Source organism: Engraulis encrasicolus, chromosome 5 (assembly GCF_034702125.1).
Source record: "Engraulis encrasicolus isolate BLACKSEA-1 chromosome 5, IST_EnEncr_1.0, whole genome shotgun sequence".
NCBI classification, from domain to species: domain Eukaryota; kingdom Metazoa; phylum Chordata; class Actinopteri; order Clupeiformes; family Engraulidae; genus Engraulis; species Engraulis encrasicolus.
The window spans coordinates 22,893,605-22,917,604 of record NC_085861.1 but is presented as its reverse complement, the minus strand read 5'-3'; the positions used below and the strand labels follow the sequence as shown (position 1 = coordinate 22,917,604).

At 45.3% G+C, this 24,000-nt stretch overlaps 1 protein-coding gene across 1 annotated transcript in view; it reads left to right on the top strand.

Annotated features, from left to right (window-relative positions):
• Positions 1–24,000, top strand: part of zfpm2a (zinc finger protein, FOG family member 2a) — a 225,809-nt gene that overhangs the window by 43,507 nt on the left and 158,302 nt on the right. Inside the window, exon 2 of the mRNA XM_063198952.1 lies at positions 16,379–16,543. Coding sequence (XP_063055022.1) covers positions 16,379–16,543 — 165 coding nt within the window. The remainder of the gene's footprint in view (positions 1–16,378; positions 16,544–24,000) is intronic.

Sequence of the window (24,000 nt, the reverse complement as noted above, 5' to 3'; positions counted from 1 at the left end):
AGAGAAAAAAAACACGCCCGACAGTCTTAATTTTTCAAAATCATTTCCTTGCTGCTGCTACATGCTATTTCCGAGGATCAGCCTCTCAGGTCAAATGATTCAATTAAGTGTCTGTTTATGAGTGATACCAAGGCTGGGTGGCGGCTCCACTTATCGCCTATTTTGCAGATCGCTGTTCCCTCAGAATGCCACCAGAAAGATTGCCGGGGCTGTAATTAAAATGGCACGGAGACAAGTCTTGACGTCGGGGGCTAACAAGCGGGAGACGAGCCTGACGTAGAGGCATACAGGGAGGGTGGGTTGGTGGGGGGTGTGTGGGGTGGGGTGAATTTGTGGGTGGGTGGGTGTGTGGGGTGGGTGTGTGGGTGGGTGGGGGGTGTTATGGGGAGTTAATGGGGAGGGAAGGTTGGAATGTTGGTGGTAAATCTCCTTTGGCAGTGTTGTAGCTAAGCGGTGTTGAAAATAAAACGACGACCCTGCATTATTCTCGAAAAAGAAAATGGAAGATGTTGGAGAGGAAATGAGAGATGTGCGAAAGGTGTGCCCGTGTCTTAGTATTTTGTGTGGTGAGAAACCCCGATGTCTGCTTTAGGAGGTTTGGAGTGGACTCTAGTCCAGGCTATCAGGCTAAGAGGGGATAGTGGTGGACAGTATTTTTTATTTTTTATTTTTTTGTGGATGCACATTCGCTGCGTTCCCGCCTCCAGTGTCACGCATTTGCCGTGTGATTGGTCGAATTGAGGGACACGTGTTCCGTTCATCTCGTGGCAGCCGTACTGTTGAACGAGCAAGTCGGGGAAAGGCATGTGAGGCGAGAAGAGTAGAGAAGAGAAGAGAGAGAGAGGTGTAGGGGGAGAGAAAAAGAGAAAATAGGAAGAAAGGAAATCGCAAGCGCCAATAAGCCGAAAAAAGGAAAGATGATAATAAGAGGGGCTTCAGAAATGACTTCGGATTTTCCGCCAAATCTTCCGGAGCTTTCAACAAATTTGCATTGTTATCTCCGATAAGGGCGATGTTTTTACTTGGTCGTGCATTTGTGTGAAATATGTAAAATGTAAAGCGAGCTAACGTTTTCCTTAATGACAAGGGATCTTGCTGCCTTTCACTTTCTCATCCCCCCTTCTATTTCTTCCCTCCCCACCTTCCCTCCCTCCCTCCCTTCTTCTTTACTTCCATCCCTCCATCCCTCCCTCCCTCCCTCCCTCCCCTTTTCTCCCTGGCTCTTTCTCTCTCGGATCGAGTCTTAGTGTGCTCGCTGCTCGGAATGTCTGATATCTGAATATTAAAAGGGAGTTTCAAGCTCATCTGCAAATGTGATTTGCACATATCACACTTCTGCAGTTGTCAAGCTGCACTGCCGTCGCCAAGGCTTCTGAGCACAGGGCTGGCGTGCTGGCTGGCTGACTGGCTGGCTGGCTGGCTGGCGAAGAGGCTGGCGTCGAAACAGGGGGCAGGGGAGAAAACGGAGAGAAGACAGAGCGAGCGAGCGAACGAACCGACGATGAAAAAAAAAAAGGAAGCACATATGGGGTTGCCATTTGATGTATTCCACGCCTGACCTAATTTAAATCCCTGCCAAACAAGCCTCATATGCATACTGTACATTTGCAAAGAAATTAGAGAAGGGTAAACTCCATCACCCCCAACCCCCTCTCCCTCCGCTACACACACACACACACACCTCCCCTGCACAGACAGGTGTAAACAGTTCTCTGTTGTCAGAAAGCCCCCGCCGGTAAATATGGAAATCGGCAGGCCCTGTGCCGTGCCACACCGCACTGTGCCATGCCGCACCTTACCATACAGCACTATACCGCGCCACTCTTGCGACGCAAAGCTGAAGCGAGCGACCGAGAGGCGAAATAATTTGGCCTGTGCTGCGATGCCTGGAGGGGCCCATGGGACTGGCCTACAGAAGGAGGGATGCCCATTGACATGCCGTGCACGCCGAGATATAATTACGGCTCCCCGGCTTTGTTCCTCCGCAGCTTCCTGCTCCGCTACTAGTAATTTGCTTGTAATACGGAGGCATTTTGTTAAAAAAAAAAGAGAAAGAGAGACAGAGAGAGAGAGGGAGAGAGAGAGAGAGAGAGAGAGAGAGAGAGAGAGAGAGAGAGAGAGAGAGAGAGAGAGAGAGAAGGAAAGAAAGGAAGGGAGTGCAGTGATATTTATGTTGAGCCTCCTCAGTGAGTTTAGAGTGATGCATACGATTGTCATATGCTGAGTTATTTGTGCTTTCTCCTCTCATTGTTATTATTATGATTATGATTATGATGATGATTATTATTCTTATCGTTATTATTATTATTAGTAGTAGTAGTAGTAGTAGTATCATTATTATCATTATTATCATTAATTTTTCAATTTTATCATATTTTTATGATTTTATTTTATGATATTATTTCCAGTTATATTTAATTTATTTTTGGTTGAATTCCTCTTTTTCCTGTGTAAAACTGCCTGCTGCTGTACTGAGTGCTGCTGGGCTAGTGATGGACATCTTCTCATTTGGAGCGTGGGGATCAGCAGGTCACTCTGGTTTCCCTCTTTAAGTCGCTGGCCTGTCAAGGCAAGGGGACTGGCAGGCTGGATTGTCATCTCTGAAGGAGCCGTTTGACAGAAGCTTCTCTGCTCTGTTCTGCTCTCGTCCTCTCCTCTCCTCTCCTCTCCTCTCCTCTCCTCTCCTCTCCTCTCCTTCGTTCCTATCGGCTCAGAGTAAAGGTCACACCTCCACCTTCTCGTTTTACTGGCAAGAACATCCATCCATCTCCCTATGGAGAGAATACCTCTCACTCTTAGTAAGAGTCTCTGTTTTCTCTCTGTCTTTTCTCTCTATCTCTTTTTCTCTCTCGCCTGCCCACCCCCATCTTTCTTCTGCTTCTCTCTCTCTCTTTCTTGCCCTCTCTCTCTCTCTCTCTCTCTCTCTCTCTCTCTCCCTCTCTCTCTCTCTCTCTCTCTCTCTCTCTCTCTCCCTCTCTCTCTGGTGAGAGTGTCAAGCATCACAGCAGTCGTATGCGTTTCACTTGAAGGGTAATTAGGGGCGTCAGAGCTCTAGTTGTTAAGTAATGAGCTTGACAAGGTGACTGTGTTGATGCAGGCTGTTGTTTCATTTTCTGTTTATTCTCTCTATGCATTGAATGGAGAGAGAGAGAGAGAGAGAGAGAGAGAGAGAGAGAGAGAGAGAGAGAGAGAGAGAGAGAGAGAGAGAGAGAGCGAGAGGAGAGCTGGGACAGACAGAAAGAGCAGGACAGAGAGATTGACAAAGACAGACATTCTGTATAATCCTGTGGGGGTTGCTTCATTGTGTGCTCAGTATTTCTCCTTGTTTGTGGCATACATTAATGTCACTGCGGTTGCACTCACACACAATGCCACTGATTGTAATGATCCTCGTGGACATATTCTTGGAATGAGTGTGTATTCACACAGCTGTCATAAATAGTTGGTTCATCACCTGATTGTCATTCTTAGGCGTTGTTACAATCCGGCACACAACGTTAAACACTCAGTTCGTCCGTTTAATTTGTAAAGGTTGATATCGTGCAATGTGGACTTTTAGTGGAGTCATGATAAAAAAAGAAACACTACATCAAAGAGAAGAGCAACAATGCACTTTCAGTGGTCAAACCGAAATGCCTGCGCAATCACCAAGCTTCCCCTCTTTGCATCAGACGCCCCCATCAGCGAAGCCAGAAGCTAGAAGCTCGTCTCTGCGGAGTAGTTTCACTCCTGGCAGCGGAGGAGGAGGAGGAAGGAAGGACACACAACAGAAATCACCGAATGACGAAACCCGCGTGAAATATTTGACATCAGCCCCTCGTCACCCAGTGGCAGCAGCATCAGTACCACTAGCGGCAGCAGCAGTAGCAGCCAGGGATGTCGACAGGGGGGGTAGACAAAGAGGTCAATTGTCCCGGGCCCAGTGAGAGAGGGGGGCACATTACTTTGCATGTATTGAGTCATGCAGATGACTTTGTCCCGGGCCTGGTCAACGCTATTAGCGGCCCTGCTAGCTGCCTTGTTGTGAAAGCAGAGAGAGGAGCCAGGGGAGGCTTCCTGTTTCACTTTTTTTTTCGCCACGTGGCCAAGGCAGAGGCTGAGACAGAAGCCCTCCGATGGGGGAAAGATCAAACACTGTCAGTCAGAGGGGGTCCCTGGGTCAGGCAGGAGCTCGGCAGGAAGGGAAGGGGGAGGGGGAGGTGGAGGTGGATTGGGTTTTGGTTGGGTTGGGTCTTCTTTATGTTTTTTTTGTTCTTTGTGTTTTGTTTTGGAGGCTGGGATCGCTAGAGGCTGGCCTGTCAGTGTTGATGACCTGTAATGGTTGCAGTATAGCTGGGGAGCTTCTCCCAACACAGCCCCCCCTCCCTGTCTGGAGGTCTGGAGAGGGAGCGAGGGAGGGAGGAGGACAAAAATGAAGAAGTGGCAGAGAGCATTCTAATCTCCTCTAACTCTTAAGCTTCACATGACCAGATCAAGAATTAAGAGAGTGCAAAAAAAAAATCTGTCTCTCGCTCAGTCACACTGACACACACACTCACACACACACACACACACACACGCATGCACGCACGCACGCACACACACACACACACACACACGCACACACACACACGCTCTCTGTCTGTTTTAAAGGACAGCACTTTGAATGTCATTTGACAATTTCCTTTTAATTAGAACTAATTTACAGAAAGATGCCCACCAGCTAATCTTTACAGGATAATTAACTTCTATTTTCTTTACTTTTAATTAAAAAGTGGAAAAAGATTTAGCTGATCCATAAAGAATTGTTCTTTTGAATTGCTCATCAGACGTCACACTTCTTTTTGGCATGGGTAATATTTAAGATCTTATCGTAAGTGAGGCAGTCTCCTTCCCGTTAGAGCACTGAGCTATTTTATTTTTATCTGGGCGTATTAAGAAGTTGAACTATCAATAGTGGAAATAGGAACCAGAGGCAAATTAGAATTGAATTAATGAGAAATGTATTGCTAAAGAAACTTGCCCTCTTTCCTTTTCAGTCGTCGAAATGAAATTGGCATCTCAGATGGATCCATTTCATGGAGTTTTTTCCCTTTTCCTGATGGGGGCAAAATATTGTCTTATCTTCACTTCTTGATAAACTAATCGTTTTCTCCAAAGGCTCTTCTCGTTTGTCTTTGAAATGATATTTACTTGAGTGAAAGCTTATTGGAGCTGTGAATAGGCTTGGAAAGGGAAGAAACAGTACAGCAGTCAGTAAGTCACACTTGGCGGAGGTTTGGCAAGCCACTAAATCAGTTTGAGTTGGTTTGAGAAGGTATACTTTTTTGAGTTTTGTTAACATAATACTTAGCGGGTTGTGAATATGCCTCGTGCTTGATGCCTGTGCTACATTCACCAGTGGAAGTAAGATCATCAGCAATAAAAATATCAGAAGTGCCACAAAAAAGTCAAGTGCACAGCGGTACCTAATCACTGTAATAAACAGTTGGGATTTTAATTTGAAGTTTTGAAATTCCACTCACTCAGCTTTAATCATAATTTTAAAAAAAAACCAAATCATCCAAGACAGGAAAAAATATTATGTTTTTACCATCTCACTCAGGCCAAGATTGAAAGCCAAGCATGACTGTACTTCATCAATATCATACACAGTTCTAGTTTTCTTGTTTTTTTTGTAGTTTGTGCTCCATACACTAGTCTCAAAGAATGAGAGGCTGAAATGAATGAGTCCAAATGAGAAAAAGCACAAAAGAAAAATGCTCGTTAGGCAGTCGCACAGAACCAAGTTGGCGAAACACCGGCGGACATTTGGTCATTCAGTCTGTCTGTTTTAATTCAGCGATTCTGTTTCGGCCCGCTTTGGACATGATTCAGGATGTTGGGAACAGCACCCGCTGCACACACACACACACTCACTACACAACACACACACACAATACACACACACGCACACCCACACACACACATGCACACACACATGCATGTACGCATGCGCGCTCTCTGTCCGTCTGTCTCTCTCTCTCTCTCTCTCTCTCTCTCTCTCACACACACTCTCTCTCTCACACACACACACTCTCTCTCTCTCTCTCTCTCTCTCTCTCTCTCTCACACACACACACACACACACACACACACACACACACACACACACACACACACACACACACACACACACACACACACACACACACACACACACACACACACACACAGACACACACACACACAAAGCAGCATAGATAAAAGAGAGGAAAAAAACGGACAGAGGGATTGATGGAGCAAGAGAGATCGAAAGAAGGAGAGAGAGAAAACTGGGACACACACAAATGAGAGGGGGGAAAGCTAATAAAGAGTTCGCACCTGAGCTTCAGACGACATGTCTCTCTTTTATTGGTGTCTAACATTTGGAGGCCGACCCGGGGGCCTGTAATGGGGGCTGGCCAACCTGCCAGTTGGGTGTACCTCTGTGTGCGCAGAGCAAAGCGAGCCACGGCCCTGCCTGCCCAACAACAACAACAACAACAACACACACACACACACACACACACACACACACACACACACACACACACACACACACACACACACACACACACACACACACACACACACACAAATAACGCACACACACCAATAACGCACACACACACACACACGCAAATAACGCACACACACATTCACTAATACGCACGCACATAGAAACACACACGAGCGCACACATATACACACACACACACACACACACACACACACACACACACACACACACACACACACACACACACACACACACACACACACACACACACACACACACACACACACACACACACACACACACACACACAGAGCCCACTGGCATCTGTCGTCGCCCAAAGGCACGCTTTAGAGGGGCCTCCAGCATTTTAATGGGTCCCAGTCAGAATGCCAGTTTGTTTCTCATGCCATTCCAATTCCAACTTGCTGGATAAAGAAAATAGGCGCGGGCGATTTCCCTTTAATATCCTCATGAATGTAGCATTGGGGTTGGGAATTGGGGGGAGGAGGGGCACACACCAAAAAACAAAACAAAAACAAAAAACAAAGAAAGGAAAAATTAGGTAAGGGCCAAAAAAGCTTTAACTGCCGAAACTCAACTTTATTTGTGTTCTTCTTCTTCACCTTCTTCTTCTACTTTTTCTTTCTTGTTGTGCACCCTCTGTGTGACTGTCTGTCCATGCCGAAGTTCACACGCATGGCACAAGGTATTCCAGGCCAGCCACGTTTGATGAGTTTGGCTCCTGCGTACAATGTTTTTTTTTTCATTTAGTCACCAAATCATGGAACATTCAATTCTTACTGAAACGAATTCAGCAGAAGTGACCTAATTAGACTGTAAAGTGGTCGTTTTTTCCCACATTGGGCCTAAATTAGGCCACCATGAAGTGACATTTAGTACTGGAAAACGTAAAAAAAATGGTTTGTTTGATTTGTACATAGCAATAGTTTGCTGTGAAGAAAATATTGCAGCTGCTCTACCCTCTTTGTAGTGTTAGAATTCCTATGTCACATTCTATGAAGATGTAAACTCGAGATACTTCAACATGAATTAGCAACAATGTCCTTGTGCATGTTATATATTTACTGTTTTATAAAAAGCCTCCACCTTCTGACCTTCTGTCACTTGTATACATTTGTGATTGTCAAGGTCATGTAGATGACGATGTCATCGGTAGGCATGGCAACAGGGCTCCTGAGTCATCAGACCTGGAAACGAGCCGATGCGTTCCAAAGGGGTGTGTCCTGACATCCTCAGATTACTGTTGATCACACACACACACACACACACACACATACACACACGCACACGCACACACACACACACACACACACACGCACACACACACACACACACACACACACACACACACACACACACACACACACACACACACACACACACACACATACACACACGCACACGCACACACACACACAATTCCTTTTTTCTCTCTGTCTCTGTGGCAATTTAGTGTGCGGGTCTCGGTTGCAGAGTTCCCGTAACAGTTTGTTGACTGTTGATTGTAAGTGCCCAACTTTAGGAACGCAGCCATTTCTAATCACCAGAATTACATTGCTTAGCAACCGGAAAATCAAGTTAAACAATAGCACTGCTTATTCCCGGTCACAGGCAGGCGGGCTCCGAGAACACATCAATCTCAGAGCCTGATGCAGTTCCACCCCACCTCACAAACACAAACATACGTTTGTAAGACACACACACACACACACACACACACACACACACACACACACACACACACACACACACACACACACACACACACACACACACACACACACACACACACACACACACACACACACACACACACACACACACAGTCTGAGCCACGATGGAAGACACCACAGATGGCAATTTACTCTTGACTAGCGTCGAAGCATTCATTTCAGATTTGATCACAGGGTGTGTATGGCCTTAAAAATGGTCTCTTTCTCTTTCTCTTTCTTTCTCTCTCTCTCTCTCTCTCTCTCTCTCTCTCTCTCTCTCTCTCTCCCCTTGCTCTTTCCCTCTATTACTTTTTTCCTTTCTTCCTCCCCATGAACCATATTAAAGACTGAATTCTGCAATGAATCATGCCGCCAAGGGTCCCCGTAACACATTAAGCCAATAAGAATTGTGTAAAATTCTATCTGTTCTATTACGGCGATGAAGGATTAAATTACAGGGCTTGAGGCCTCTGTAATGTATATATATAGTACATATATACACTCACTGGACCAGCTCATAAGCTGTCAGAAGCCCTCCCGGTCCCCGAGGTCATTAGAACCAATGTGTGTGCATCACAGGAACATATTGGGGCACACGGAGTGCCTTGCAATATGCGACCTTGCCTCCTCCACTTGCGCTTGTCTCCTCGTCCCGCCTCCTGGCCCCTCCTCCTCCGTGGAGAAAACGTAAAGTTTCCCTGCTGTCAGCCTAGCCACAACAACTTTTGAGGGACTGTTTTTCATTCACCATCCCAATTGCAAATGAGAAAAAGACTCTAAAATTGAGCTTTTGCAAGATATTGAAATATAATGCTGTTGTCAGTGATGTCATCATGACATATTACTTCCTGGTACGAGGAGAGAAGCAAGTGGAGGAGGCAAGTGGAGGAGGCAAGGTCACATATTGCAACACACCCACGGTCGCTTCCCTCCACTCCCCTCTCCTCCGTCCTCCTGCTCCATTCCTCTCCTCCATCCGTCTGCTACATCTCTCTCTCCTCCATCCTCCCTCATCCCTCTTTTCTCCATCCTCCTCCATATTCTCTCATCCATCCTTCCGCATCCCTCTCTGCTCCGTCCTTCTCCATCCGTCTGCCTCTGTTGCTGTTGTTGCTGCCATGGCTGCTGTTTCATCATGAAGTCCAATGAGGGAAAAGAGAGAATGAAAGGAGAGAAGCGATGTGACCATGTGACCCTCTTTTTCACCATCCATTCACTCACAGTCACAGTCATCGTAAAGGACACATTTTTCCCAGTTTGTTGGTTCTGTTTGTACTACTGTAGGCTTCTTTAGTCTTAACTAAGCAAGTATGTGGATTTTCTTTTCCTTCTCTTAGTCTCCGTTTTTGTTGTGACCGTTTCCTTGCTTGTGTGTGTGTGTGTGTGTGTGTGTGTGTGTGTGTGTGTGTGTGTGTGTGTGTGTGTGTGTGTGTGTGTGTGTGTGTGTGTGTGTGTGTCTGTGTCTGTGTCTGTGTCTGTGTGTCTGTGTGTGTCTGTGTCTCTATCTGTGTGTGTCTGTGTGTTGTGCCCATCGCCACATGTGTCTGGAAAGAGTAAAGCCACCCTGGTATCTGCACTGGCACAATGCAGCATGCGTGTTTATAGGCCGGGGCGTTGGCAAGGTTAGGACAGCAGCATCCCCATAGGCATCCCACCGTATTATGCACGCTACGGCCCTCTCAGGTGCACTGGCCACTTTTGTCTCCTGCCAAACCTGGTCCCTTTGTTAAAAATGCTGGGCTTGGGAAGTATAAAACAACACAACACCCCAAAACACGACAAATAACTGGTGTAGATGGGCACGTAAAAAAAAGTCACGAGACTTTTTTTGCATTTCTAGAGATCTGCTGCTTTGTTCTGTGCAATTCAATTACCTCATTTGTAATTAGGGACCCTCAGAGAAGGCGCAGTCTGTGATCCCGCATCCCACTGTGGGGGCAGGCGATAATGCAGACTATCGCCCATCAGAATCCCTGAACACGTTTTGCCCACAAGGGCGCAACATGCAGGCACAGCGGACCACACTGCTGCTCAGTTGTTTCCGCTGTCTCCCATCCAATCAGTTTCTCACTTGTTTCTTGTTCCTTTTTTCGTAGTTGTATTTTACCAACTTGTTACGATTAGTCATGCCAGGTTGGCATGGGTTTGACAAGAGATGAATCTAGATTTTGAGCATTGAGTTGTGACTCAATGGTCCCTTCAAGTACAACCATGGGTGGTGTCGATGTTTGGAAGCTGACAGCAAGCCGATTTGAAACTTCATTCCACGGTTAAAACCTAAAACTTAAAGGGTCACTGTGTGAGATTTTTAGTTGTTTATTTCCAGAATTCATGCTGCCCATTCACTAATGTTACCTTTTTCATGAATACTTACCACCAGCATCAAATTCTAAGTATTCATTATATCTGGAAAAATTGCACTTTTCATACATGAAAAGGGGGATCTTCTCCATGGTCCGCCATTTTGAATCCAAAAATAGCCATTTTTAGCTGCAAAAATGACTCTACTTGGACCATACTAGAAAATATGTGTTTATTACTTAGTAAACTTTCATGTAAATATCAAATTTGGCAATAGGCAGCCCAGTTTCAGTGAGCAGCATAGTTGCAGTACTTTTTTGACCATTTCCTGCACAGTGTACCTTTAAGTGCTAGACGAGGTTTGGTGATTAGCTTTCCAAGTATGTTTGTTTTACCTTATTTGCAGGTTCATCCTGAACATCATGTTGACAAGCAACCTAAATATATGTAACAGTTAGCTAGGTTAATTTATGTGTAAGTATGTGTGTAATGTCTCGTGGGCAATGTTTTTTCTATTTATGTATGTGTGTATGCTACTTGACACCTTAATTTTCCCCTGGGATCAATAAATGACAGTCTACTCTCTACTCTAAAATATGTACAGTACTTCATACACCTGAAGACTTTTGTGTTTGGTCCTTTGCGAACTCCCAACAAGATGTAATTTGAAAAGTCTTGGCAACTTGGCAAACCGCAACTGAGTGAACTTCTCTAGACTCAGACCTCGCACCCTGCCCTTCCCCCACCCCAAGGCCCCAACCTTTTCAGCTCCTCCGGAAAGGAACTGGTGTTCTTGGACCCCTGAATGTGACGAGGTTTTAAACAGTACACAACTAAATATAGCGGAGGAAGGCCACTATCAGAAAATGAGGCGAGAGAGTGTGGTGCTGGTCGTTTAGAAAGTCATTATTCTTATCGTTTGCTGTCTGTGAAATTATTTCAGGTCTCTCTCTCTCCATGCAATGAATACTGTATAATAAGCTAAACATGTTGCAGGGCTTCGAAGTTTGTCAGTCGATGCAGGTTTAGCAAGGAAGCCATTGTGGGCAAACAAACGCCATGCTCTCCTGAGTTTTGAAATATAACATAGGAGATCATATACTTTGTGTTTTGATCGACTGTATGATTGAAAGAAAGTTAACAATATTTTCAGAGTCGAGCATGGATTTATTTCAAACAAATTGTAGCAGAACAAGCTGAACAAGCTGTCGAAAAATACATTTCAGTTCAGCTGCTGCTGTCTGACTGTTGTGCAGAAGAATCTGACTGATAAATCTCTACATCTCGACCAAGGCTATCACCTATTTGTAGCATCGACTCCGAAATAGAGGGAGAATGGTACAGGCACTGCAGGCTCGGTGTCAGTAAATCCAAGTGCCTTTGTAGCTTCACTAGATACAATTTGCTACTGCGCCTGCTATCTCTCCCCTGGATCTGGCTCTGAATATTCAGATACTTCACACCACAGCCTCCCGTGAGGAGATCAGGCAGAAAGAGACTGATAGTATCACGGCTGCGAAAGGGGGGAAAAAAAACCTGTATCCTAATTTAAAGTGTCAATCGTGACCCTTCCTGCCTGGCCTATCAGAAGCCTGTGTGTGCTAATTCTTTTCATGTTCGGTGCGCCAGTGGCTGTGGCCCGCACTACAAAGAGGTAAAAATGTGCAAGCTCAATGAAAAGAGTGCTGCTGCTGCTGCTGCTGCTGGCCTTGATTTGGGGGAGGGGGGCGCACGCTTTTATGAGTCCCTGTACGTGGTCGAAATAAGAACAGCAGCACGGGCATGCCTGACCTTTTTCTGTCTTTTTTCTTATAAAAGAAAGATCATATTTACATATATATGTGCTTAATTTTGCCCTCAAGGGCCGTACATCTACGTTGCAGTTCAGGTGGGGGGAGGGACGATAACGGTAAAATATGGGCAATCTTCTGCCTACTTAAACACCGCCGGTCTCATACATGTGTTCATGTGTGACGATGGAGAGGGACGCGGGTTGAAAAGAGGAGAACAAAGGCATTCACATGCTTGGTGCATCAGGAAGCGCAGACAACAGGTTTGGCTGTGGGTATTTCTGACTGCTACTGTGTCTGCCGTATCTGATGCACCTTGCTTTCAAACAAAAGTGGCATCCATTTTGTAGCCCATTTCTTTCCATTTCAAAACCAAGCATTTTTTTTTTACATTTTATGGTACGATGCTTTTGGTAAGAGATTTGTGTTTGTAGCCAAATAGCCAAAATAGCCAAGATGATTTCTCTCTCACTCTCTCTCTCTCTCTCTCTCTCTCTCTCTCTCTCTCTCTCTCTCTCTCTCTCTCTCTCTCTCTCTCTCTCTCTCTCTCTCTCCTGGAGTAATACAATTCAAGGTACAAGTAATTCCATCAATGCCCTTGATTGAAGCAAAAAAAAGTGGCAATATGCAAATCGACTGAGCACGAGAGATGTACAGCTATAAGCAAAACTGGGAAATCATTTAGATTTATAAAAAAAATAATAATATTGGCGCAGAGGGGGAAAAAATTAATCACACGGAAAAAAAATGTCTCCTTTAAGATTGCTCTGGTGTATTACCTGGAGGCATGGAATGTAAATGGAAAATCAACATTGTACCCTGTGATAAGGCGAACAAATTAATAAAAGTATTTTCTCTCTCCACCTCCCTGTTCCGGCGTGGGTGCGAGAAGTCATAAGGCAGTCAAAGAGGAACTTTTCTCCTCTGCCCCCCTCCAAACACACACACACATACAGACACACACAGACACACACACATGTAGACACACGCGTGCGCACGCACACGCACACGCACATGCACTAGCACACACACACACACACACACACACACACACACACACACACACACACACACACACACACACACACACACACACACACACACACACACACACACACACACACACACACACACACACACATACAGAGCGGACTTGTTTAGCTGCTGATACAGGCACACAGAGGAATGCACCTTGGCTTTGAGTCAGGTGGCTTTGGGCGTACGAACAGAAATCCTACTCACAAAGACGATTTTTTTTTAACCTCCTCTCTCTATCAAGGTAGAGCAGGGTAGATCCCCAAGAGCTGTTTTACAATAGATAGAAAAAAATAATTCAAAAGAATAAGCAGAATTCTGTTATTCTAGAGGGCTCTGAGTGTACTACCTAGGCAGACCTTGGCGGCTGTATTTTCACCTTTGTCTCACTCTTTGTAAAATAAGGTATCAGGTTGGAACTCCAAAAACAACTACAGGTTTGTGGACTGTGTGTGTGTGTTTGTGTGTGTGTGTGTATGTGTGTGTGCGTGCGTGCGTGCGTGCGTGCGTGCGTGCGTGCGTGCGTGCGTGCGTGTGTGTGTGTGTGTGTGTGTGTGCGCGCGTGCGTGTGTGTCTGCGTGCGTGCGTGCATCTGTACGTGCATCCGTACGTCTGTGTATGTCTGTGTGTGTGTGTGCAAGAGCCAGCCAGAGAGCCCCAAACAGACAAATGTAATGTACGACAAAGCATGTACTGTGTAGAGATCACTTGTGAAAGCTCACTTCTTCTCTTGATTAGTGGGCTAGAGCTATACCAGAGATTCTTTAAGTATATAGAGATATGACAACATAATAGGTTGCTATGGGCACCTAACGTGACCAGGTTCCGGTCTGCCTAAAGGGACGTGTCATAATGCTCCTAGCATTGAATAGAACAGTCCTTAGGTCTGCCTAGGCCTGCCTAAAGGGGTATTTACCCCCACTCCCCCTTGCAGTAATAGAACCAGGAAACAATGGGCCAATGGAACCTCTCTCTCTCTACTCTCTCTGGCTATACTGTGCCGTGTCTGCTGAGTCACTGCTCTGTGAACTGTGAGTCGGGTCTGCACAGTGCAGTACGGTGGGTCCAGGCCCAGGACCAGACTTTCTCACTTCTCACTCCCCACTCCTCTACGGCAGTGATTCTCAAAGTGTGGTCCGCGACAGAGCTCAGGTGGTCCGCGAGGGGTATTCTACATTTCCAAGACAAGCTAGCAGAAGGCTTTATTTTAGCGTAATTACAAAGCCAAACATAGCTTGAGTCTTATTTTCACCACAATAAAGACAGGCTTGTAATGTGAATAAAAAGTGAGTGATCTGCATCGAAATGAGCAGTGTCAAATAAGCACCCCTTAACTGTCAATTAATTTGACAGGTGGTCCCTGAATATTTTGGGGGGGACAAAGTGGTTTGAGAAACACTGCTCTAAGGAAACATGCTCCACCCTCACACACGCCACTGTAGAGTAATCTCTCACTGAATTCAGATGCACACCACTCCTCTCCTCTCCCCACTAGGGGAGCTGACAGGAGGGGATAAACAGGTCAGTTCTCCCAGGCCCAGGGAGAGAGGGGCCCCAGAATTCGGTCCTCATTACATTGCATGTATTGGGTGGGGGGCCCTTTCGGATGACACTGACCTGGGCCTGGCCAAAGCTGTCAGCGGTCCTGTCCGCCACCACACTGTGTCCTAACATTTACAGTCGGCTATCAAGCACACGCTTTTCTCTTTATTATTCCCCGCGACTCAAAGGACATTGATGGCATTTAAGTTTCATGAGCATTTTCCCCGTGTCCTGTGGATGTAACCTATAGTAATGTGCTCAGCTGGCTGCAGGGTGGGCTGGTTAAATCATAGGCGCTTCAAAGGTCAACAGCAAACGCTGCATTCAAAGGGCTCTCAAAGTCACTCACGCAATTGTGTATTGCAGGGTTTTTTTTGTCCTTTTCTACTCATCATCTCTCTGCAGCTCTGGTAACACTTTGTCACATTGTTGCACTACAGTGTACATTTACTGTAGCCTACTTCTTTCTCTGTAGAGAAGGTTTCAGTACTATTAACCCTTTGAGGAGTACCATCACAAATATGTGATTCGAATTTTGCCCAAATTTTGAGTTCTCATTATGATGTCATAATGTCTTTGCGAGATTTTTAACACAGACGTCTATGGGAGCTGTAGTCTACAGTGTAGAGTGTAGAGTGTTCCAGTAAAATTCTAGATGAACCTCCAGAAATTCCTTACTCAACGTTAAAATAATTGTTTCCTTAATGTATCCTACTGTATATGAAGAGTTCATATGCAAAACACCCTAAGTGCCTTTCCAGAAAATAATCTTAATTCATTTTTATTTAATACAAAGCTATCAAAATTGTATATTTTTTATTTTATTTATGTAATATAACTATTTATATGTATTATCAAGTACATGAATGCAAACCAAACCAACAACGGGGTTCTCTAAAAATATAGAAGTGCAGGTCTTCAGAAATGGAGTAAGGGGGTTTTGCATCTGAACTCTTCATATGTACTATGTACTACTATTTTGTACTATGTATAATTTGTGTGTTTGCCACAATGTCTATATCTACTGTGTATTCTTGTAGTAATGGCATTCGTTTTTGTCTGTTTGTCTGAATTTCTTACATATATGCCATTCATTTGTTGTAGTGTTCTAAGATCTGTGTGCCTGTCTGATTGTCTGTCTATCACTCTTAATTCAGAGTGTTCTATGCTCTGTCTTTCTACCTCTATCTTTATGGTGTTTCTTTTGTGCCATCAAGTTGAAAGAAGACTTTAGGAATAGAAAAATATATTGATTTCAAAATACAGAATCAAACAGAAAAATTAATTCAAACAAGAAATACAAGATTGCAATGAAAAAAAAAACTGAAATCGTGTCAAATATGTACCTTCGCCTCCTCAGTTTTGGTTGATGTCATTTTCTTCTCGTCTGCACTCCCTATCTTCTTAATGCCATTTGTTTGTAAGACGATGCTATGTCCGTCTGTTTTCTTTCCCAGGTCCTCTGGACGATGGCCTGGAGGAGGAGGAGGAGGAGTGCGTCTCGGAGGAGAGCGAGCGAGAGCAGGCCGCCAAAGAGGAGTTCTCCACGGAGGAGGGCTTCAACGCAGACTTTGAGGCTGAGAACCTCAGCTGCGAGGGCATGGACTACTTCTGCAACAAAGGTAGTTGTAGACAGAGACTTCCTCCTGTTGCTAGCTCTCATCACTATCTTCCTCGTCCTGGTCTTCATCATTGTTCTCATTCTCACCCCTTACCCATGCACCCACTTACACCCTGGCTCAGGTAGGACAGTACGTAGCATGGCTGTTAGTCAAGACCACCTACACAGTGTCCGAGACAAGTCCAGGAGTCAGGACTAGTCGAGACCAAGTCAAGCCAGTCCTCAAGTCTTTTTTTGACAAGACCGGGATACGTCCAAGTCCTTTTATTAGCAAGTCCAAGACAAGTCAGACAAAGGTCTTGAGTCAAGTACCCAAGTACTACTGCTCTGGTAGGTAGCACAAAATAGATAGTCTTCCTAAACATCTCCTTCACCATCCCATCTTACAACCAAACCAATGCACAGATACGCATAAGGTAAGTCCAGCAACAAAAGTAGAGCCTACCTCTTCCTCACACTCTGTGCTCCCCTCCTAACCATTGCACAGAGGACATGGTATGCAGTTCAACACGAATAGTTTTATACGCTTTTTCTTATTCACCCAAATCATTCTATTCTCTCTCACAAGACAGCACAATGGGTAATGCAACAAAGTTAGTCTCTGTCCCCTACCAGAATATCTTCAGAATATCTTCTTGTCTACCCACATTGTATTGCTTCTGTTCTCACAACCTGGTAGCACAAATAGTCTATAGCAACAATAGTATCCTTACCCCACATGGCTGCTACCCTATACCCATCACCATATTCCTCCCCTAATCCCCAAACCTCCTCACCTTAGACACCTCTCTCAGCTGAGAAACCCTTGCTCCAGTTGTTCACGTGCACTAGACAGCACGGCAGGTAGGTGCCAGCCATCGACTTCCACACCACTTGATTTGTCCACCGTTTCTCTCTACAGCAAGCATCATCAAGTGTTCAGGTAAGCGATAAAAATCACTTGTTCACACACTGGCAAAATCCATCAACGGTTTTATTTTTTTCTCTCCTAAATGAACAATTCGCTTTCAATTGTGTTAATGATTTCACAGAGCAAGCCATCTGTTTGCCCAAAGCGGTTATTGATGAGCTTTATGTGTGCTTGTTTGAACCACAGACATCAAGTAGTAGGCTTGGCAGCAGCAGGAGATGGTGTTGAAATTCCTCCTGCACTGCACCTCTGCACCTCCTCTGCCCAGGTTACTGCAGAATTCTCTTTGATATCTGATTCCCACAATGTATCTAAGAGCAGGAGTTTGATCTGGGAGATGGCAACCGCATTACCTGACACGCTAAGTCCAGCCAGGTGGTACCATAAGCTTTGCCCCATGACAGGGGGGGGAGAGAGAGAGAGAGAGAGAGAGAGAGAGAGAGAGAGAGAGAGAGAGAGAGAGAGAGAGAGAGAGAGAGAGAGAGAGAGAGAGAGAGAGAGAGAGAGAGATTGAGAGAGAGAGAGGGGGGGGTTGTGTTTTTTTTGCTAGCAGAACAAACCAGTCTTCTACAAGAGTGAGAAGGTATCTCTGATGAAGACTGTGTGTGTGTGTGTGTGTGTGTGTGTGTGTGTGTGTGTGTGTGTGTGTGTGTGTGTGTGTGTGTGAGTGTGAGTGTGTGTGTGTGTGTGTGTGTGTGTGTGTGTGTGTGTGGGTGTGTGTGTGAGTGTGAGTGTGAGTGTGAGTGTGTGAGTGTGAGTGTGCGTGCGTGTGCGCGTGTGCGTGTGTGTGCATGCTTGTGAATGTACAGCAGTGTGTTTTGATAAAGACAGCTTGTGTCTGCTGCTTGCAAATGTATGGAATTGTGCCTTGAGGGAGCTGGTTCTCCCAGAGACACCTTGAAAGGCATAATTTCATGTGCTACACTGGCTGTGCATTGTAATAGTCATTTTCCCTTTTGTTCCCTAAGAAAGGACATGAAAGGCAAGCTGCTTCCGAACATGAATATTGATGAAACTCCACTCATAATTGGATAATTGCGATGCCATACCCCTTTTTTTCAAAGCCCTGTGTTTTTTCCCCATGTGGAAATGTTACAAAATGTTCTTAGATTGTTTTTTGCTTGTTTGTTTTTGTTCATAGACTGTTTTTGGTTAACAAATTCATTATTTGCGTCATACTCTTAAAGTCAGGAATTGAGAATACAAGTGTTATAATCAAGGGGCATTATTCTTTAAATTTGTCCATGCCCGTGGAACAATAACAGACTTGTTTGACATTTAAAGCCTATTTTCTTTATTTAACAATTGACTTCTGATGAAACCACTCTTGCCTCTTCTAACAATTTCATAGCATGAAGCTAAATGAATAGGCAAGTTGTTACTGTATTTTTTACATGGTGTCATATTTCAGGAGGCAGCAAAGGTCTGACCAGCTTAAGTTGACATGAAAAATATGGCATGTAATACAGTATGTAGAACGTTCAACACTGTAGTGCACTGGTACTGGTGCTGTACGGACTGTATAGTAAGGACAACAATAGACCGCCCCAATCCCATAAAAATGAACAATTATGTAAAGCAAATGTATTTCATCTGACCATTTTGCCATTCACGGCCATGGTGGCCTACACGTCTAAAAATGTTGATTAGTGTTTTTTCAGCAGATGAAGTGCAAAGTTTAAGATTCCCTTTACTACTTGCTTCAGTAGATTAATTATACTTCTGTCATACATGTGTTTTTTTAAAAATCACCACACTAAAAGACTCTACATATGATGTATATTCCAACTGAGGAGTTTGGAGGTACAATGGAGGCCAATTAACTTGCTCAGACAAGCTGTGTTTAAGCACAAGCCATAGCACGTAGCATTTGCTGTTTAAAAAGTAGTTAGAAAGTTTTCTCAAATCCCTTCTACTGATATTTCCATTGTCTTGTCTGACAGCAGCCGGCCTTAGGAAATCTTCTCTTGTATTTCTGATGCCTCTGCACAAACTGAGAGCAGCGATTGTCCAATGAAAGTTCCAATGTTTAATTTCCCAGATACTTAAAGTCATCTCCTTCTTATTACGACTAAACGTAAAAGCTGTTTTTCTTCAGATTTAAAAAGGGGGGAAAAAAATGTCTTCCTATCTGTGCTAATTCTGTGCGGCTCTAAGTCTCATGGCCACATCACAGTGGTTCTTTGGCCGAGCTTCCCCTGTCTCTAGCCATGAAAAGTTTCTGCACAATCATCAGGTGTAGTCCCCCAAACCCCCAACCCCCAAGCCCCCCTCTCTTGATCCCTGCCTCAATTAGATCTCTTTAAAACTAATTTAGCTGAACGTCTTGAGTGGCTTAAATTTACCCCACTTAATGCAGAAGTGCGGGCGAATTAACAACCACACAATCCTGCAGCCCAGGCATTAAAGGAGGTTTACGCCATGTTATTCCTCTGCTATATAGGAAGAGGAAAAGAGGGACAAGGAGAGAGAAAGAAAGAGAAGGAAGGAGTGTGCGTGCGTGCTTGCGTGCGGATGCATGCTTGCGTGCATGTGAATGTGTGTGTGTGTGTGCATGTCTGTCAGTGCTTGTGTGCGTAAGAGAGAAAGAGGGGCCCGGACGTTGCATTAAGTAAACCCTCTCAAATGTGATGTGTGGCACGGTGTAATTAGCCCAGTGCGGAGTCAGACGTCAGGCTTTAGAGGCAGCCACTCATCCCCAGGCCCCCTTTATCTACCCCTGCTGTGCAGTAGTGTGCTGGGGTGTGTTGTGCTGGCTGGATGGGTGGATGGGTGGACGGGTGGTGGTCGTGGTGGTGGAAAGAATAAGGTCCTGCGTGTGTAAAAGCAGAGGACTTGTGGGCAAGCATTCGCCCCTGTGTGAGTGCCATTGCTGGTCTTTAGCATTAGCTTTAGCCCACCACCCCCCCACCCCCTCTCGTCTTGTATCTTGCGTAGTCACTCTTTGAAAATGGGCTTGTCAAGTGGGGTGGGGTGGGAGGGGGTGATCGATGGGTGGTGGGTTGGCTGTTGAGGATGGGATGGTGTGGTGTGGTGTGGTGTGGGAGAGAAAACCTAAAACCTCCATTAAAAGTTTCAGCCCATAATAGGTATTAAAAAGCTGTCGCAACACAAAAGGAGGAGCGCCCATTTCCATTAACATACGGAGCGCTTATTAACTTTGATCAGAGTGCGGTGGAGTAGGAAAGCGGCTTAAAGGCACAAAGGTCACCAGAGTTGAATGCCACCAAAGTCCCCCCCTTTTGCTCCATCCCATTCCATTCGCCTTGCCCTTGCCAGACGAAGCATGGAGGCTTCTTCCTCGGCGATAACTGTTGCACCTTGAAGCTATGGGGCGCTAACCTTCTTGTCGGCCCCTCAAGCTATATCCTTCAAAAGAGGCTCCCCTCGTGCTCCTGTTTGCCCTCCTCTTCAAGCCCTGTGGCCACTGGACAAACAGCACTTCCTCTCTTCTGAGTGTTTTGTGTGTGCTTGAGCTTTTCTGTGTGATTCCTACTGCTTTCTTTCTTTTCTTCCCTCTGTATCCCCTCTCTAGTCGGGGATGCAACTGGGGAAAAACGTTACTAAAGCTACTTGTGGTACATTGAAGACATACAACATGTTTTGTTGCTTGCTGTGCACACCTGTCCACAAACCTCTGCCTCAGGGTTGGCTTTGCTTGTACATTGTTCCACCATTTCTGCTTTAGCTAAATAAATAAAATACCGTAAATACAAATAAGGAAGCAATAAAATAGCAAAACAAATGCAGTACATTAGAGATGAAAAAAATGAATAACAATAAATGAATCAATCCTTTTTCGCCATCAGAAGTCACCATAATCCACAAATCGATCTGTAATGGTCACCACCCACTGTCATTTACCTGTGGCAATAACAGACATGTTTCCTATTGAGCCACCAGGGCTTGCCTGGCGGACATCTTAGAGAGAAATGACATGAGACCGTCAAACGTCAAACACAAAAAAAGACGTGACAGTGAGTGGCCAGTAAGACGACTTCTGTTCATGCCTTTGTACTGTCAAAGAAATGCATGATTAGGAGAAGGAATTCTATCTATCTTCGTCCCCCCCAACCCCCCTTTGTTTTGTGGTGTGACTGTGGTCTGTGTAGGTGGCGACTGAAACACCAGTGGTACAGTAGTAATAATGAGGCTCCCCTGAGTGGCTGCCCTTAAACTATTTGGAGAGTCTTTCAGCTCCAGCAGAGACATGGCACACTCATGTACCATGAAATGATTGAGGAAGGCGGGGAGCTGTCCTCGGTGGCTTCACATGTAATGGTGTTGAAACAACATACAAGCGGGTGTGAAATGAAGTCCTTGGCCGCTGGCTTCAGGAAGCGTTGCAATTGTGTGAATAAACATGAAACAGGAAACGAGAGGTGAGACGGGAGGAGTGGTGTGTGTGTGAGGTGGGTGGTTGTGCGGTCTGTTGGGATGGGATTGTTGAATGCTTGATGAGATTCCTGCATGTTTGGCATGGATTTCCCAAAATATAACAGAAAAAAGAAATGGGAAAAAAGAACCGGCTCTATGACTACTAAAACGACCTTGGCGTCTCCTTGACGATTAAAGAAGGCCCTCTCAAACAACTTTCGTGGTGGTCAATTTCATGTTTTTTTATGGTGCTTTTGCTTGCTTGTGAACGGCATAGCAACACAACACCCATGTCCTGATTTATGTCCCGTTGTCACACAGAGAGCTGTAATTGCACCAGCTCTGCCATTTTTATATACTGAGGCCCTGTGAAGTTTATTTATTTTTTACAGAAATTGTGAAATTTCACCTTGCTTTCATTTCTTTCTACGTTTCGTGTTTTGTTGCCTTTGGACTTGGTGTTGTTATTGTGTAGGGAGCTGAAACGTGTGGCAGTTAGTCCTCAGTAAACAGGCCTTCAGTAGTGCTAAGAGTTCAAACAATGTGGGGGATCTCGTTCCAGGTGGTGTGGAATACCGTAGCCATGGCGAGAGGAGAGGGGAGGTTGAAAAAGAAAGTACTGGAATGCGTTGTCCTCTCAAAGAACTCCTTGAATGTATATTCATGAGTATTTTGTTATTCTTAGCGGTGAGCACGAAAGCAGAAGCCGAAGCAGTGTGTCGGCTGATCAACAGTCATTTTATCCCCTCATCGTTTTTTTTTTTATATGACGGACTGTACTTCGACACACACACACAGGAGCCCGGCCTCTGGTTTTTATTCATCGATTTATCTAAATGCTCCCATTATGATGCAGGTAGGGTGCGAGGGCCGCGGTCGAGTTTATCACCTCTGAATAGGAGTCCATTGAATGAAAAACCAACCAGAGTCGGTCAGTTAATGCCAAAGCTGACTGACCCACCATGTGACCGAGGCCAGGGCTCGAATTGAAATGGAATCATTTGAATCAAAGTGGCTTCTGCAAGAGAGATAAAAAAACACCCGCTCTTCGAAAAAAGGGAGAGAAAAAATGCCAGTGCCATAAACACAGCACGGCGAAGTTAATTATCCTCCCTCTTCTTTTGTGTGCCATTTGCAGGTAATCGGAAATCCACAGCAAATGGGCAGCAGTAGGGAATATCTCGGCAATAATTTCCCGTCGATCAGAGAAAGGGAAATGGGAGAGATGCCACATTTTTTGTAATGCCCCGAAAGCCGAGAGAGAGAGAGTAAGAGAGAGAGAGAGAGAGAGAGAGAGAGAGAGAGAGAGAGAGAGAATATGCCGGAGAGAGAGAGAGAGAGAGAGAAAGCGATTGAGAATATGGAAAATGCTAATTTGCCGGGGAGAAGGTTTGATAAGATGAATCGAGACATCCCTTTAGCCCGCTCCTATTTGACTCAGCAGAGGAAATGAATCATTAATGTTTGTTAAGTATGACAATCTAGCCAGGCCAGATCTACATGCACCCCTCTCCACCCCACCCCTCTCCACCCCACCCCACCCCACCCCTGCTCCTCTCTCTCCCCCTCTCCCCTTTCCTGACGGACTGAATCACAGAGAGATAAAGAGGACCAGGGCAGCAGCCAGCCAGCCGCCCGCCTGCCCGCCCGCTAGCCTGCCCGCCCGCCTGACTGCCAGATTCTGTAATGATGGCGAATTTATGGGGTCCTTTAAAGAGATAGTGACCAAGGCCTTGCACTAATCACTTCACACCACTGGAGAGCTTTGTGGTATTTTTTTTTTCTTTCTTTCGCTCTGTGTGTGCATGTGAAGAATTGTGTGTGTGTGTGTGTGTGTGTGTGTGTGTGTGTGTGTGTGTGTGTGTGTGTGTGTGTGTGTGTGTGTGTGTGTGTGTGTGTGTGTGTGTGTGTGTGTGTGTGTGTGTGTCTATTGAAGGCGTTGTGTGTTGGTAGGGGGTTGGTTGGCGTTTTTTAGAAACGAATCCATTCCACAAAAAAAAATTGTTTGTATCATAAGCAGCGATTTGTATTGGAGCCACCGCTTATCAGAGAGGGGCTGAAAATGAGCTGATGGCGTAGGCCCCCGAGGGCAGGGCAGGGCAGGGCGGCTTTTGTGAATTGTTGACCAGCCGTATCTTGACAGGCCACAGCTCCACTCACGGTATTAATGG